The following is a 17,905-nucleotide window of genomic DNA, read 5'->3' on the forward strand; positions in this document are numbered from 1 at the left end:
CTCGCTACGCCACTGACCAGACACTTCAAGGAATATCTACATTTTCATTTGTGAGTTTCAAAATCATTAAATTTTTTTTTATTATGGTCATCATCAATTTCGATTTTATTATTGTCATCATAATTTACTTTCGGCACAGCATTCCATTTCAACAGTTTCTTTTTGTGGCTATCCAAACAAGCGATTTTTCATATCATCTTCATATACACTGCATAGAAAATGTTCGTTGCAGATTTTTCCGCTCTTCACATTAATAGAATCTTGTCTTTGACATTTGTGTATCCATTCTTTCGTCAAAAGCAAAATCTAAATTGAATCCTTTGGTCCCATGAAATAATATATCTCATCCTTTAGTACTTTTGTAAGTGCTACAGCACGTTACTACAGTGCAAAATGCCATATTACGTAAACGGTACTTTACAATATAGAATTTAAAATAAAAACTGACTAAAATTACATATATATAAATTATTTTAAATATATACATTATTAGAAAACATATATATATGATTAAAATTAATTTGGGATATGTAACCTCTAGAAAATCGTCTCCCAGCTGAATGAAACTACAGTTTTAAACGCGGGAAATCAGAACAGGTGGCATCATAGTGACGTCAGATTACTGCCTGTTAAGTCCCCCCATTAGGCTCGCGTCGGCGAGGTGTCGAACAAAGAAATGAGCTAGCCCTTTCTATTTATCCCTGGACGACATCATAAATGGCAATTTCACATCTTAGTTTTCTGTTTGTATAACTCATGCTGTTCGCGTAATTGGCCAGAAGTTTTAATTATCTGCATAACTTTCATCAGTGCATCCACTCTACAATTTGCATGGTACTGCATTCACAACTTCATGGTGTAGCATTTTATCTATTTTTCAGTGTATTTCTTTTATACTGATATCCCCCCTTTAAAACTTTGATCAATATTTCTGATAAAGCTCTGAATTTTTCTAAAAAATATTTTATTGCTTTTCAGCAATAAATATATAAAAAGCAGCTAAATATATAAAATAAAAATTTAAAATATAATGAAAAAATAATAAAAAGTAATAAAATAAGAAATAAAAAAATAAAAAGAAATACACTGCCCAATATCGAGCAGTGTATTTCTTTTTACTTTATTCTGATTAATAATCAGTACTCTGTTCCTAAACATGCCCAATTATACATTTTACATATTGCAATTATTGAAAGCTTCACCTGCATTCAAATCCTAGTAAATGGGCTGGCTGCATCGGGCTTTTCGTGGTTTTTACCATATGTAATGTGAATACAAACCAGTTTCCTCTAGAAAGCCTTCCATGAAGGCATCCCTTCCCTCAGGCAGATAGCCTTTCTGCTATTTGTCATAACCAATTAAAGAAACAAACGTCTGTAATATCCATATACTTTATTTAATCAACAAGACAATACACAATACATAGTAAAAGCCCATCATAAATTGAAATTTAACAGCATGTAAAAACGTAAATTAGCAGTTTATCACCATTATATGTATTACTAGAAGAACAATAAATACATTTAAATGTATCTGTGTAAGACTAATAGAAGTTTTACATAATAAGGATCTCATATTAAGACTCTATAGTGTGAAGACATTTTCCATTGTGATGGTGTTACCGAAAAAGGGGAAACAAATGAAAAAAAATTCAGTTTAATTTTAGCATTCCTCAAAATGTATGACACATATCAGTCAGCATATTTATTGAAATAGAAGTTAAATTTTCGTAGCTGGTTTAAAATGGAACTAAAGACATGTGTTGGCAAATTTGTTCAACTCTTCTTCTTCTTCTTTTTTTTTTTTTTAATCATCTTGAAAAAGTCTTTAGCACATTTTCTGAAAACTTCTTGCTCCACAATATAGAACAATAGCATGGAGAGCATACAATATCCAAGATGACTGAATAATATTTCCTGTAAAAAAAATTTCGTTATACAAATGCATTTGTGTGTAATGCAAATCCATACAAACACAATTAAAATATTAGTCGGAAAATTTAATTCTTTCTAAACTTAAATATTAATCATGAGAGGCTAGTGCTTCAAGCTGAAGACACAGAATTTAGTAAATCCTAATCAGTAAAATCAAAAGTTTAACAGTTTTAACTGTACATCATAACGGCAACTCTTTTTTTGTAAATAGTCGAAATAAATATTTCTGAAATCTGAAAAATTAAGTTAATAGAGTTTTAAAAGTGTTAGGAAAAACTGGATTGGAGATGAAGTCTTAAACTAAACAAGCTTTATCTTGTTTAGTTAATTAAGTCATTAACTAAAGAAGATTTTCGTTACTATTTCTGCTGACAGATGGCGCTACCTTCTCTTTCGCTTTACTCTTTTTGGGTATAAATACAACAGTGACTTTCCCTTCGTTGCATACTCTGATAATTACTAGAAAAATTTCGGTACTTTTCCGTTTTGCCGGCGCAAACGATAAAGTCGCCAAGAATGGTACAACTGATGCCAAACGGAATATCTTCGCGGGTAACCTTTTACGCCTCATTTTCAAAACAAGTCGCAGCCATTTTTTATCAGATTGATTGTTTCTTTCAATATTGGCATACAATTACATAGAATTTTTACAAGATAGTTAAATTTTATGTTCTAAGACAATTCGCGGTAATTAAGTCAATTAGAATGCAATCACACCGCTCACCCGAAGGAGAAAATATAGAAAAGGCAAAATCAAGTGTTAAATTCATCAGTTCTAATCAGAATGCACTAGCAAAGTAAAGCACTGCGGTTTTACGTAATTTCTGAGTAAGCTATTCGTACGAATTGAAATAATTCTTGCATTTAAACTTTTATTCTAAATTAAGATTTAACTTGAAATTAATGTAGATAATTACTGAGATTTCTAGCGTAGTTTACGTGAGATGAGATCACTTGGGGTCACGTGATAAGAACCGGCGAATCAGGATGTTGAACCATTAAAGCATTGTAAATTCTTAAATAAATGCCTTTTTACAAATTTATTGCTTTTATTTATTGGCTTTTTACAAAATTTTAAACCATATTAAAATCTTTATGCCTTCAAAATAAAAAATTCTTAGCATTAACACTTGCTAACATGTTTTATGTGTATATTGTATGTTGTCGCCAACAAAGTCTGTTGGCAAGACTTGCGCCGGCGAAACGGAAATATACCAAAATTTCCCTCTTAGGTAATTATTTCTGCAATTTTGTATATTTAATGTTTTTTTCAGCTTTTCTAACCTGAAATCTCGCAACGTTATCAATGACTACTTTACACCTCACGTGACAAGGCAGTCACGCCCTCTCAACATCTGCAATCCTGACTAACGGTCTCACTCATGCATTCTCCTACTTTCAGCGCTCTATAGCAACTAACTCAGACAGCCGGAACAAAACTTGCAAATCCTGCAAGTTAATCAGCGGCGCATCCAGCGGAACTTGGAAACCTTCGTTGCAGATTTCTTTGCTCCTGATGAAGAGGGACCTGTAACTGTTTGTCCTCGAAATCGATAGAGTCTTGACTAGAATTTACACCAAGCACAAGGTTGTTGCGTTGCTTATTTTATGTTTTATTTTGGCAAGTTTCTCTTCTGTCTTGATTTTATGTGTTTAACTATTACTCGATTGTTATTTGCAATTTGAGATGGTGTTTAAACAGTGTGGTTGTTTTGCAGCATTGATCTACTATATATTCGATTTGTATAAACTTAAGTGTTCACGGGTGGGGAGTGCTGAAATTAAAGGAAGTACATGGCGCTGCTTTGCAGAGGAATGAACGTAAACAAGAAAACTTTTGGTTCATAGTGTATTAGCAGGCGAACGTTATGTAATGTAGTAACGAGAAGGGAACCGTGAATCGGTTCACTACGCAATATAAAGTCAGTAAAGTTTTTCTACCTTTTAATAGGACAAATGTAAGTATTATGGGTATAAAACGATAATAGATTTTTAAGAGAAAGAACCAACTGATACTATTGCGTTTATTGGACGGGCCGGCTTGTGGTGTTTGTTGCTTTCTCATTTCCAAAGTTTTAGTTTTTGATTATCCTGTACTCTGTTTCTAGATGGCGTTAGCTGACCGTAAGAAAGAAAGTTAGCAGGTTTCTTTTTCTTTTCCATTTCTTTTCTGTTCCTTTCCTTCTTTTTATTGAATTCATAGTGAAACATCTGCTTTCTTGCAGATATATTGCGTTGCATCTGCTAAAAGTTTCCTTTTGTAAAGTTTTATTACAAATTAATAAACTTTCATAATCTTATTACTTACGTGTATTGAAAAGGTTGTATTCATACTTCCGTGTATTCAGAAAGTCAACCTACAGCGGTAATTGTAATTGTTATATGTATGTATCTCTCTGTTTATAGATATACATACTTTATTTTTGATATATGAGTGATTTTTCACATATAATTAATCTAAAAATGCAATTTTCTTTCAAATTCTGTTTTAAAAAAATAGACCGCTTTTGGACGGTTTACTGAATTTTATTGAGTGGAGAAGTGGCTAAGTAAAACAAAGTAAGTTTACTTCCCTAATCAAACAGAAAACTCTGCATTGAAATCCTGTTTAAATCTTTACTAATTGCATTTCAAGTTATTCATAATATTTGAATAAATATTCACAAAAATTTATTCAAAAGATACTCCCTCCGACCGCATTTGTTATGGAAAATTCTTATGTATTTTTTTGTGTATAATTATTGCGTATTATTTTACTGTATTTAATGAATTTGTATTGTGCTTATTTAAAAATTAATGTATAATATTTAATATTGTTAATCTTTACGGCAAAGCTCTTTTAAAATTGGCAGAATATGTGTTACAGTTAAAAGGGCGCGGGTGTATTTCCATTTCTCACGAGTTGGCTTTTTTTTGGAGGTTAGGGGTCAGAATGCCCAGCTTCATTTCCTCTTTTCGCGGGGGGTTGAAAACACGTGTTTTGCTCGTTCAGAGGCGAATAGTTCTAAGAGGCGGCCATTTTTTGACAGAGTTATAGGTTGAAAACATTCTTCTGTTGCGTAGGAAAGAAAGGGTCTGTCATCTTGTAGAAAGTTCTGAATTTCTGAGAATTTTAGAGGCTATTTGTTACCTTTTTTCGAGTTGGCTAGAGGGAGTCCAAGTTTCTTTAAGATTGGTTAAATTTTTAATTTTAGTGTTGTTTGAGCCAATAGTGATTTTGTGGCGTTTCTTGGTGAGGTTAAACCGAGTTTTCTTAAGTCGTTGCAAGGGAGAAGAAGAGGGATTTTCGCGAGGTTTTTGTGAGATCTGGTCCAGTTTGATCGAATTTGAGAGGAGCGTTACCCGGCGACCCCTTGGGGCGACCGCGGTTACGGTTAATATTAATGATCTCCGTGGCACTGGCAGCGCTGACCGGTCCCAGCTTGTCGCGGGCTCCTTGCGGTTAAATTTCGGCGTAATTGGCAAAAAGATCTGGGAACATGATTAAGAGGCCCAGCGTCTTAATGATGTCTCTGACGTTTTCTATGTGTGCAAGAGCTGAGTTCTGAATTGCTCGCGCTGAAGTTCCAGTTTGCTTTGAAAAATATGGAAAAAGAGGGAAGTCGTCATCTCCTGCTTTCCATCTCCTTCCGTTATCTTCAGAGGGTCTTCGAAATAAAAGGGGAGACTTATTATTATTATTTTTTTTGGAGTTAACTGCTGCTGGACCGAATAGTGCGGGCGCTATAAGAGAATTCTCGTTATGCTATGAACACACATCAGTATCGGTTTTCCGGACGTCGATGATGTTTGGCTGTTATGTTTTCGACGTTTTGTGACTGGATCCCGGCACCTCCCCGAGGCTCTCAGACTAATGTACGCGGATTCTGTGAGCAAAAATTTTTATTTTTACTCTGTTTTCTTTTATAGGTAATTTTTAGGATTTTGAAGTAATAAATTCTAAAGCTTAGCTGACCTTTTTTTTATGTAGATTAGAATTCGACTATTTTAATCAATGAATCAATAGTTGAGAAATTGTTATGAATAATAAATAGTTGAGAAAGTGTTAGCTATGTTTTAAATGTTTAATTGTGATGAGTTTAATTCTTGAGTTCATGTTTTAAAAAGATTAATATTGAGGGGTTTCACTATGATTTTGTATGACGTCAATTATGTAAAAAAAATGAGATTGAAATAATAAGTAAATTTTAAGATTATGTTTTGTAGGAGTAGTCTGGACAGCTATCTTAAATTATAATGTGTGGGAATATTCAATAAATGTGTTTATTATTTTTATTATTGTTTCCTTTGAGTGAAATTGTGGTCTACTGTAGGTCACCCATGTGATCCTTACGGAACATGGTTATTTTATCGAACCTGGGTAACCATATTGCGGTAGTAGGAAAATCAGTTTAAGTGTTGGTGACTATACGATTGGCTTACTTAATTTATTATGATTTTGATGAGTAGACTTCTTAAGTGTGAGATGTATCTTTCCTTGGTGTTTTGAAGAGATCTGAGTGGTATTTTAAATGTTAAGTTTTTTAGGGCTATCTCTAGATTTGTGTTGAAATTCGTGTGTTTTCAGGTTAGAAATTTCAATGAGATCTGAATTAATTTTAATTTAGTGAGAGATAGCGTGTTAAAGATTTTGTTGTGGAAATGCATTTTCGAATTTTGGTTTTTATAAATAATCTTTATTTTAACAAAACACCAGGGAGGATATTTTCCTTTGATTTCTCTTTGATTTGAAAGTTTAAGATTATGATTACTGAGTTTTTTTTTTTTTTTTTTTTTTTTTTTGTCGTGGCACCAAAAGAAGAAGTCACTTTTTAAAAGTTAAATTTGTTTTTTTTTTTCCTCTACGTAACACATGCAAGGGTTCTAAATACGATTACTTTCTTAAAAGTGTTCTTCTGCGTGGTTTGAAAGAAAACTATCACGTAAAAAGGAGGACTGTTGTCACAAAATAAGTCGATTTATAATTTTACATTTATCTAGAAGATAGCAAAAAAGAATAACTTGAAATTTAAATTGCATACATAATGGGAAAGGCGAGGCCAGAATGTTCAAATTGCCCTGGAATTAACATCTTTATACTAGAGCAGGGTTTCTTTTTTCAGTCGCGACCCCTTTTTATCACTGAGATTTTTTCGCGACCCCCAGGACCCCATAATATTTACAAAAATTTTGTGGGACTCCTTAAGTATTGCGCAAATCCGACACACATGTGAGTAAAACTATCAATTTTTTCACTTGTACTGTAATATACTATTGCAGTTTAGGTCATTAACTTCTAATTTTAAGACACAGACAATGTGAAAATTTTAAATATGTAACAGACAAAATGACAGCGTCACGTGCAATGCAAGGAAAATGAACGTTTATATTATAAAAAGAATGCGTCGAAGCGTTTTCATTTTTTACTTTGTCTGTATTGTCTTATCTTTATCTATTTTCAGATACATTGTGTAAAAATATTTGGTAAATGTAAAATTGTTATAATAAGTTAAAGAAATATCAAAACTGCTAAAATTTTTGGAGACCCCCTGCTGCAGGTCCCGCGACCGTCTTGGGGGTTGCGACCCACAGTTCAAGAACCCTGTACTAGAGGATTCAGTTTTATCGAAAATTTTTTTATAAGTATTCTATCATCAGCTAAAGTACATTTGGCAATGAAAGAATGAGAAATGCAGAGGATATAAAAACACATTTATATATTAAGGATTCTTGATGAAAAAATTTATCTGAAAAGCAGGGCCTTTCCTATAGGGGGTGCAGAGCGTAAAAGTACGCGGGCGGCCGGACTCTAGGCGATACGACCACTAAATATTTTAAATTCATTAATTTCATTGTAAGTACTTCTCGTATGTAAGTACTTTTTATACAATTTGTCATATGTAAGTACTTAGTGAGCAGTGAAAAAGAGTTGGAAGAAAATACATTTCTTAAGTGTAGGGGATGCCCTTTTACCTTAAAGTGTTGCTTTACAGTGCAAAGAAGAAAGTTACATAAGAAAACATCGTGTACTAGAACGTCGAGGAGAAAACAACACAAGGCGAAAACATCGTGGGAGAAAACAAAGCAAGGAGAAAACATCACAGTGTTAAACCATCGTAGTACAAAACATCGTCGTCGAATAAAGATATTTAAAAAAAAACTTTCGCTGTTTAAAAAACATCGTCGTCGAAAGTTTTCTACCATGATATTTTAGAACTGGGATGTTTTCTCCTTGTTTTGTTTCTTCCCACGATGTTTTTTACGATGACGCTTCTGCCTAGCTTTGTTTTCTCCGCGACGCTTTCGTCCATGATGTAGTTTACGTGATGATTTTGACGGATACCGAGAAGATCCGTAGGCTATAATTTTAAACATTAATTATAAAGCAGAAAACTCTTTCTAAAAGTGTGTAAATAACCTATGTATTTAATCATAAAATTTTAATACCTGCTTCTAAATTAAAGAAAAATTTTGAAATATGAAATCCGAATATGAAATTAGTTTCAAGCAATTTATCAAAAATAATACATTTTGCATAACTGGATTTGTTTATTAACTTACATGAATTATTTTAATAATTTCTTAATAATATGTAAATATTGTAATTATTAATAATTTTATATGAACGATATAAAAATATTAAAAATAATTAATAATATGGTCCTATAGATATAATTATAACATGGAAATAATTAATAATATGGTCCTATAGACCTTATATATCTATATATAATATATAGAAATATAAGGTTTCCTTGAATAAATTCTGGAACTTCAAGCCACCTCTGTGAAATATATGTTATGTGAAAAAGACTGAATGCGTGAAATAATGCGTGAAATAACACCAGGAATAGTACACAGTATCTGGCAGATGAATTCCGGCAAAAAGCCTAAAATTTCTATTTGAAAGTGCTTTTATTGAATTCAGTTAGTCAAAAAAATCTACATAATTAATAAGTTCTAATATATACACCATTCACAGCAGGCGTTTTGGAGATATTTAGTTTCGGTCCAGACATACTGCAAAACGGTCTAGGCCAACGTTTACAGTTTCTTCTGTGATTCTGTTCTTTAGGTAGTAAAGATTATTATTTCACTGTAAATCTCATTTGACAAAGCCCTAGAGGAAGAAGTCTAGTAAAGTAAAATCCGTATTTCCTGTGGGTCATGGAATAAGTTGATTTTTGACAATTCATCATCTTTGAAATCAAAGATTCAAATTGTCCCATATATGATTCGTAAAGTGCCACATCTTGTTGAAAGAAGATTACAACTCAGCTTCTCGCTCCTACATTTGCTCGATTTGAGGAAACAAAAATCTGTATTAGGATGTTCAACTACACAGCCAAGTTGATAATAGTTTCAAGAAAGGAAAAAAGGCCAAAAATCCTGTTGGGTCTACTTGAAATTCTCACGAACAGTAGCTTGTATATATACATATAAGGCATATAAGAATTATTTTCGTTTTTTTTTTTTTTTTTTAGTCAACTCCCGATCAACCAGGATAGTACAAAGGATGACATCTACGGTTAACTAGAAAACACGGTTTATCCGAGGGCAGGTTAAAAAAAAACTCAGAAAAGAAGTATAACCTATATTATGATTAATAGAAAAATACTATTGAAATTTTACGTTTATTTTAAAGCCGAATAATCCGGAGAATTATTTCATTTGGTTGCGTAAACTGAATCAACTCTGAAAATAAGGAACACATTCTAAATAGTGGAAGAATAAATATCATTAGAAATGAAGAAACTAAATAATAAATGGCATTAAAGAACAATATTTACACGAAAACCAGTGTCATTGAGTTCAAACTCGCTTAAAAAAGTCGGTTAGAAATTTTAGGCTTTTTGCCGGAATTCATCTGCCAGATACTGTCTGCTATTCCTGGTGTTATTTCACGCATTATTCTTTCCCGTTTCTTCTATTATTATTTTCGGCTAATCTTTGGAATATGGTAACAGGTAGTTTGGCGACATGTTGGTAAGACGATAAAGGTTACTAGCTAGGACTTTAGCAGTGTACATGGATAAAGTCAAGAGTGTGCGCAATGCCATTTTTGTGCAATTCTGGGATGTTTTTTAAGTGAAAATAGGTCGACGTGTACATGGATACCGTGTATGTGCAATTCTTAAAAACGCGGCAAGCAGTGGGCGATTCTGCACTTCCTTCCAATTTCGCACCTAATCTTCGTCAGGATTAAGTACTTTTGTTCCATAAAAGTTCTAGCATAAGCGTAATTCGGCTAGCAGTTTGTTGGAAAAAAATGCTGAGGCGAAAAAATAAAAAAAAAAGCCTTTACTTCGTGAAAACAAAATGGCGTCAAAAAAAAAAAAAAAAAAAAACTAGCAGGTTGCTGTAGCTGGGTTGGTCGCCAAATTTTCGCCAAAAAATCGCCAAGTTACCATAATCTGAAGATTAACCTTATTTTCTATCGATTACTGTACCTTATGTTGATGATTTGTAATAATAATTTTTCCGTTATTTCCCAATAAACAAACTTAATTATTTTTAACAGGGCGCAGTTAATCTGCCTATGTTAAGCCAGAGTGAGTGTACTTTCATTTCCATTAATTTATTTTTGTGGTTGCAACAGAAACTGATTCATTCGCAATGCAAAGTGGTCGTGATAACTTTTACGAACGTCTTTACAGCGTTGCGAAGACACACAATATTTGCCGTTGCATCTTGACAATTTGCCGACGTCGCTGAAACGTTATGATATGGGCCGATGCTATTCGCACCACCGGTGCGATTAGTCGCTTAAGCTATTCGCACCAACATTAACCACGCATACGCATTGAGTTGTCAAAGGCGGGTTTCTACCTTGGCGTAGTTTATCATTTTTTAAGAGTTGGCGACTTTCAAAAGTTTAGAAAGGAAAATGGGTTCATTTTCGTATAAAAAGACGGAACACATTTCTTTTTATTAAAGTATATATAAAAAAGGGCAGATTTTTATGTTCGCAATGTTTATACTTTTCCCGAACGGTTTGAATAGTTTAAATGACTGATTTGAAGGGGGGGGCGGTGCAAAATCGTGTTGACATTTTTTGTACTTCTTAGAATACATTTAGCTTTAAAGATGTGTTTTGCTCAATCAAGCTTTTAATTCCTTCCTCTTTGAAAAATTTCGTCTGATAAAAGATACTAAAAATTACACAGCGGATTTCTGTGTAGAAAATTTAGACATGAAATAAATTAAAAGCGATTATATGAACTATTAAATGAATTATTCTGTATGCCTGCTTATTTTTTTTATGGAAATACTTGGCATTTTCAGGACACAAAAAATACTTCAAAGAACTTTGAAATATTAGTACAAACACATTAATCAATTAAATTGAAATAAATAATGAGATGTAATTTAAAAGACAGAAATAATTTAATGTAAGAGATTTAGATTTAAAAATTTGCACACACAAATCAGATTTATTTATCAGATTTTGTAAGGTTTTTATTTCATAAATAACTTTGATTTTGAAATGTGGCATTTGAACCTATAAACCTGTGTGGATACTGAAAAAGTGATGAATATATAAGAATATTATCATTTTCAGGAAGTTTTCTTATTGAATAATAAATTCTGACAGTCCTATGCTATAAGAATAGGGTCTAAGTTTGCATAAAAATTCCTCTGTTAAATAAAAGAATTTAAGTAATTTCTGTAGCCTTTTTGTCAATACACTAAAGATTTTTTAACTAATTACTCGTCCTCGCTTGCAATTAGAACCATCATTAAATCCCTATTTTATCTAATCATTTCCTGAACATTATCATGTATATAGATTGACTTCGTCTTTGTAACTGATAATATTACTTGCGAATTATTCTCTTGCTGGTGAACTATCAACAACCCTTTCTATTGCTGAGTTAGCGTTAACAACCTTCGCTCTCACTACCGCCTGCCTTACGGAAATCGGCGTAAAATGCTGGTACCTGGGCTGCTTGTGCGCATGCGCGAACGTAGGTGGTGTGAATAGCTTGTTAGCTATTCGCACCGTCGGTGCGATTAGCCACTGCGCATGATTTGACCGCTTTTAGACTTGGTCGTTTTAGCATTTTTTTCATAGTTCATCAGCGATACTTTTAGAATGAAAAGAGACTAAATCTGTCCTTTCAAGAATCTGAAGTCCGCATAAGATTTACTCTGGAATGTTTCATTACCTTATTTAATCTAAATATATTAATCTAAGGTAGATTCATCTAATGAAATGTAAATTTAATATAAATACTTTTGATTCGTTAAATTTAATTAGTAATAAAAATACGTGCTAAATAATTGTTTAAAATTTTACTAAAATAATTAATACTTAAAATATTTTTTATAAATATTATAGCAAAATATTTAAAAATGAAACTAATCTATAAAGTATGTTATTAAGTTATGCATGTTATATACTTTAAAAAATCATATTTCCGAAATCAATGCAAATCACATGTTAACAATTATTTCACTACTGAAATATAACTTTATTTGTTATTTTTGAAGTAAGGAAGAATTTATTTGAATTAAGATGGTGACATTATATGAAACATTTTACCGCATACAGTGCAAAAAGTACAATTTTCGCGAAGATATGATTGTGCGTAAAGCTGTATTTACGGATAAAAATGGGGCGACTTTAAGAATACCGAGAAAACGTCCAGTGTTAAAAGACGATGCATATTTAACGGCTGTCCAATATATATGACGGAAAACTCATCGACAGTCAGGAGAAGCAGAACGGTACATTAGTTACTGGATGCTTATATAAACGAACATCTCGAGATTTGCGTGCTTTGGCTAGCTGCCAAACTCGAACAAGTAACTGCGCAATTAATTGAGATTCTAGCAGTTCTTTCACGTAATTTGGTAAAGATGTCATCTGTAAGGCGTTTGAAAAGACTGACATCATGTTTGAAATTCAATCAAGCGATGACTGATATAAATAATATTGCTTATATTAAAAGTAAATATAATGCACTGTCAATCAAAGAACGCATTTTGAATCTTCTCATTGTTCTGTATCTACTTACTTCAACTGCTTTCAGCGAGTGAAATTCCATTGTTGTGAGCTTCTGTTTGGAAGCCTCTGAATTTAGGAGAAATCATAGTGAAAATGCTGAATTTGTGCTTATTTTGTTCGTGAATATCTGCTCTACAATAAATGTTACTATTCTAATTGTGAATATAATGTTCGTGAAATAGTGTCTCTGTGGCAATTGTGTCTGTCTCCAATCTGTGTGGTTCCAGCGGTGCAATATTTGGATATCCTTATTAGCTTTGTGCTTCGGTTATAACGTCATAAGTGCTATATCGTATATCATTCATATTAATCGATTATTGTGTTCATATTGAAAGGTTGATTCCCAGAATTAATTCATATAAAACCAAAAATAGCATACAATGGTAAGGTACTTTCTTGTTTTGCTGAAAATTCAATCTATACAGAAGCAACAACAATTCAAGCTGTTATGGTATGTTCATTATTTTCAAAATACAAAGGAATTATTGGACTGGTACCAGTACTTAATATGACTGCTGAAGATGAATTGGATATATGTAATAGCAAGAAGTAATACGTTAAAATTAATAATAATGCAGATTTTATAAGTACGTTGTCTTTTGTACAGTATGCAAAAAAAGGTTATTGATTTTAAACAAACAATATATGAAATGTATGATCGAAAAAATAGTGTTGAGGAAACATTAGCATTGCTATGAAATATTGTAATCTATAATTAAGTGATATTTAATTGCGTAATATTAAAAACACTAAATATTTTTTATTGATTGCAAATTGTAGTTTTATTACTTTTCGTTTGGGATCTATTCTTCCAAACACTGTGTAATCGCGTTTTTTAAATTTTGCCGTTATGTATGTAAACATGATTATTAGATTATTAGATTATCTCAATAAATGAATGTTGGAAATTAGGTTTTGTTTTTATTAAATTTAAGTATATCTTATTTTCTTCGCTTGCTTTTTATGTGCTTGTGATAACAAAGAAATTCATAATAAATAGAAACAAAAGTTTTATCGTGTGCTATTTAACGAAGAGCTTACTTTAACGTACTTAACTTACTATCGTGTACTATATTATTTAAATTATTTCTGTACAGTAACAAAAGGAAAGTTATTGATTATAAAAAAAGCATGAAATAATCATTGTAATCTACCACTATTCTAAATTGTAGAAACTAAAAATAAGTAAACACATTAACATATGATCGAAAGAAATGGTGTTAAGAAACATTAGCATTACTAGTAAATACTGCAATCCATAATTATTGCACTTTTAATTGCTTACCATTTAAAAAACACAAATATTTTTTTATTAAATGGAAATTTTAGTTCTGTTACCTTCCTTCTGCTATTTATACTTTCAAACATTACTAATTCATGTTTTTTTCTTAAATAGTGCTGTCATGTATTCTTGTTTGTTAGGTTATTATTTCATTTTAGATATGAATGTAGGAAGTTATTAGATTTAGGTATATTTTTGTATGAAATATTTTTTATCACATTTATGAACTGCTTTATTTGCATATCTTGGAGATATAGTACTTAATGGTTATATTTTTTATTGTGAAACACGAATAAATTTACACTTGAATTCAGGTAAAATACTGATTATGTTATCTTAAGAACCGCTTCCTAATTTATCATGACAGGGGCAATTTTCAGTGTCTCTGAGATTTAACAGAAAAAAAAAAAAAAATGTGATAATGCTGGTATCAGAAACGCTTTTTTTTACCCACATATATATCTTTACTTTTATTTATGTCTAATTGAGTTTTATTTACTTAAAACATACTATTAATGTTACATATTTATAATAACCACTTTCATAATTACTCTCACTTAAGGGGGGGAATGATGAAATCTTAAATAATCGTAACTTAGAATTTAAGTTATTTAAAAAATATAGTTTAAAGTACTGAAAAATATTAAAGCTATTATTAATTATGCATATTTAGTCTAAAGAAAAAAAATGTATTATCTTCTGGTTTTCAGGAAATGATAAAATATTTAAACTTTAAAAAACTACAAGGAATACAAAATTTTAAAAAAGAAGAAAAATATATTAATTATTAAGTTTATTTTTCTGCATAAATCAATATGTAACACAAGGACATAATAACGACATTTTCACAACTGTTGCAAAAAGGTGGAATTTTGAGAACATTTAGGCGTCGTTAAGACGTCGTGATACGATGCTTTCGCAACCAAAATATCACATGAGAAAGACGCAATAACGACGTCTATGCGACAAAAACCTCATCTGCAAAGAAGTAATAAAGACGTCTTTGCAACGGCTGCAAAATAGTGGATGTTCGCGGACATCTAGGCGTCTTAAAGACAACATATTGCAATGTTTTTGCAACACGACTCGCGACCAATTTTCAACGTCGTTACGAAGTTGCTGTGCTACTTGGGGTAAAACCCTCTTTCATGGTGAATATTTTTGAAATATTATGAAAAAAGTAGCAGACATTCCGTTTTATTTCTGCATGTTACGTTTAAGGATGTAAGGACTTATATTATTCTAACCAATTATTTTTAGTTTGACTTTCCCTCCTGATTTAAGTTTCTACCGGAATGTAAATTTTGTAATGACGCAAATGCAAATCTAAATGTGTTTCAGAAGCAGTACTGAAGCTGCGTTTCAAGAGTTCAGAAAGAATAGTAGTAGACTTAGTTCCGAGTTTATGCTGCGTATTTGAAATTAGCTCGCTAGTCGGTGTTAGACACCTTTCAGTTTATACTAATATTTGTAGGCTCGGCTTTTCTCTGAGCAGTCGATTTAGCGTTTAGTTCAGCCAAGGAGCCAGTCGTTAGATATCTTAATTTATTAGCGATTTGTTACATTCTTATTTTCTGTCAAATTTACGCTAGCCACAAATGGTAGTGATTTGTGAGCACCAAATGCGTGCAGCTGTTTTAATTAGTTTTAAATAAAAAGGTTGTTTTAAACTTTTCTCTGCCGTATTTATTCTCAAAAGACATTGCGAGTATTCGCTGCTTCGTCTTCTTACATAGAGTCTACAGTATATGCTACCAAAGAGAACCCAGAGACTCTATAAGGATACTTGCGAGGAAAAGTGTTTATGAAAATATATTTCTTACCTGCTCCAGTTGCGCTAGTTAATTCCACCAAGGTAGCAGTTAGAGCGTCAGCAGTCTTCTTAGCAAACTGTAGCTTTTCGGGAGATATTACTGTAAGGTCATCACACTTGTTATGGTAGCATTCTTTCATTTGGCCTCTGAATGGACCTAGATTTATTAAAATAATCGACAAATTAAATGACTGAAATTATTCTCCGAAGATGAACCCATAAATATTTTTCATAAACGACTATATCATTAACAAAGTATCAGCAGACACAAATTTCCAATTGCTTAATAATTTTATAACCTCTGATAGTTAAAAAAATGACTGTTTGGAAAGCTCTTATATGGAATTATAGACCGTACTTACTGGTGAAACATTAATATATCCATCTAAAAAATTAGGACTTGAATTTAGTTTACATTGAGGACAAAGCTCATTTCAAAAGACTATTGGCTACAGAAATTCCTCTTGACTGTACAAAATTATCAGGTTTCTCTGATAAGTGCTTTCTCATTTCACGGAAATTCGTTCTTATAAATAATACATATGTGACTAATAAATTATTTTTAGGAGAAGAGAAATTATTTTCGTATTGCATAAGTTCATAAGCACTGCCTCACAGTGTTAGAACTATTCACACGTAATTATGCATCCAAACTTTAAATTACAAGGTCAAAGGAAAACTAACTTAGTTCGTGAAATTTTTCCATATTGGGTTCGTAGTAAACATCTTTCAAAATTAATTATAAAGTAGTAATTTGAAGGTTGAGTTGTTGCTATGTTTTTTTTTTTTTTTTTTTTTTTTTTTTTTTTTTTTTTTTTTACTGCAAAAGGTAGTTAGACAATGGCGTACTAATTTAAATAGGTCTAAGTCATTTCAAATACTGGTGGTTTCACTGCTCTTAAAAACTCCATTTTCTTTACCTTTACTTTAACCTTTTCTTTAATCATATTAAAAATTTTCGCATTAGCCTGGCTGTACTAGTTTCAAAATTTATTAAAAAGAGTTCGTAATTAATAGTGAGGTTGAGATAGGGACGGATTTTGCGTATTCAGAACTTATATACGAGTATATAAAGTCCAAATGCTGTGCAATTTAAGTGAAAACAAGAAACTTTTTGAAAAACCTTCGTATGTGAAGTATAATCATTACTGACCTGTATCTGTCAATAGGACAGCATTCAGAGATTCTGGAAAATGTGACGATGAATTGTGGTACCAAAACGTGGCATGATCGCTTCTCAAAAAGTTCAGATGCCGTTGTATAGTGGAAGGATCTGGTATATTGTTGCCCATATCGACGGCTAAATTAAATAACTTGTATTGGTGATCTCCCAAATCTTGCCATGCGTTCATAAGTTTTTGACTCAGATGATTATCCATTTCATTCCTAGAAATCATAGCCAGGAAATTGCCACGGTTTCCCGTATTATTGACAAAGTATTGCAGACCTGGTAAAGACTGTGGGGGGGAAAAGGATAAAGCATTGCTTGATTAAAAAATGAAAAAAAAAAAACTTTTTTTGGCACATAATAAAACTATAAAGAACATATCATTCTAATATAATGATAAACTAATTACAGAGCTCCGGGTATCCCCAACCCGTTAGGCAGAAACAGGGGAGAATGTAAAGCTTTATATGTGGTTATGTATATGATGCAAAATATTATGAGCCTAAGTCATAGCAAATCGCATTTATGACGTCCATACATACCTTAAAGAAAATCGCTTAAGAAAATTGCCTATTGACAGTCGATTTTTGTGGTAACGTATAGCTTTTCATGAAAAACAGAGTATTAAAATTATTGGGAAACAGAGACTCACGTTTATTTTGTACGTGAGAAAAACCACATCCACATACTACCAAGCTTTCAGTTGCTTGATATTAAC

General features: G+C 32.0%; 1 protein-coding gene across 1 annotated transcript in view; it reads right to left on the reverse strand.

The window, feature by feature from the left end:
- Positions 1-1,375: 1,375 nt before the first annotated feature.
- Positions 1,376-17,905, reverse strand: part of LOC118188511 (uncharacterized) — a 68,421-nt gene continuing 51,891 nt past the window's right edge. Inside the window, exons 5-7 of the mRNA XM_035358945.2 lie at positions 17,173-17,476; positions 16,030-16,176; positions 1,376-1,916 (exon numbers count right to left, since the gene is read on the reverse strand). Coding sequence (XP_035214836.1) covers positions 1,828-1,916; positions 16,030-16,176; positions 17,173-17,476 — 540 coding nt within the window. The 3' untranslated portion in view covers positions 1,376-1,827. The remainder of the gene's footprint in view (positions 1,917-16,029; positions 16,177-17,172; positions 17,477-17,905) is intronic.

The sequence above is a fragment of the Stegodyphus dumicola genome, chromosome X2 (assembly GCF_044657685.1).
Source record: "Stegodyphus dumicola isolate Sdum_Otavi_A_Nest chromosome X2, ASM4465768v1".
Lineage (NCBI taxonomy): Eukaryota > Metazoa > Arthropoda > Arachnida > Araneae > Eresidae > Stegodyphus > Stegodyphus dumicola.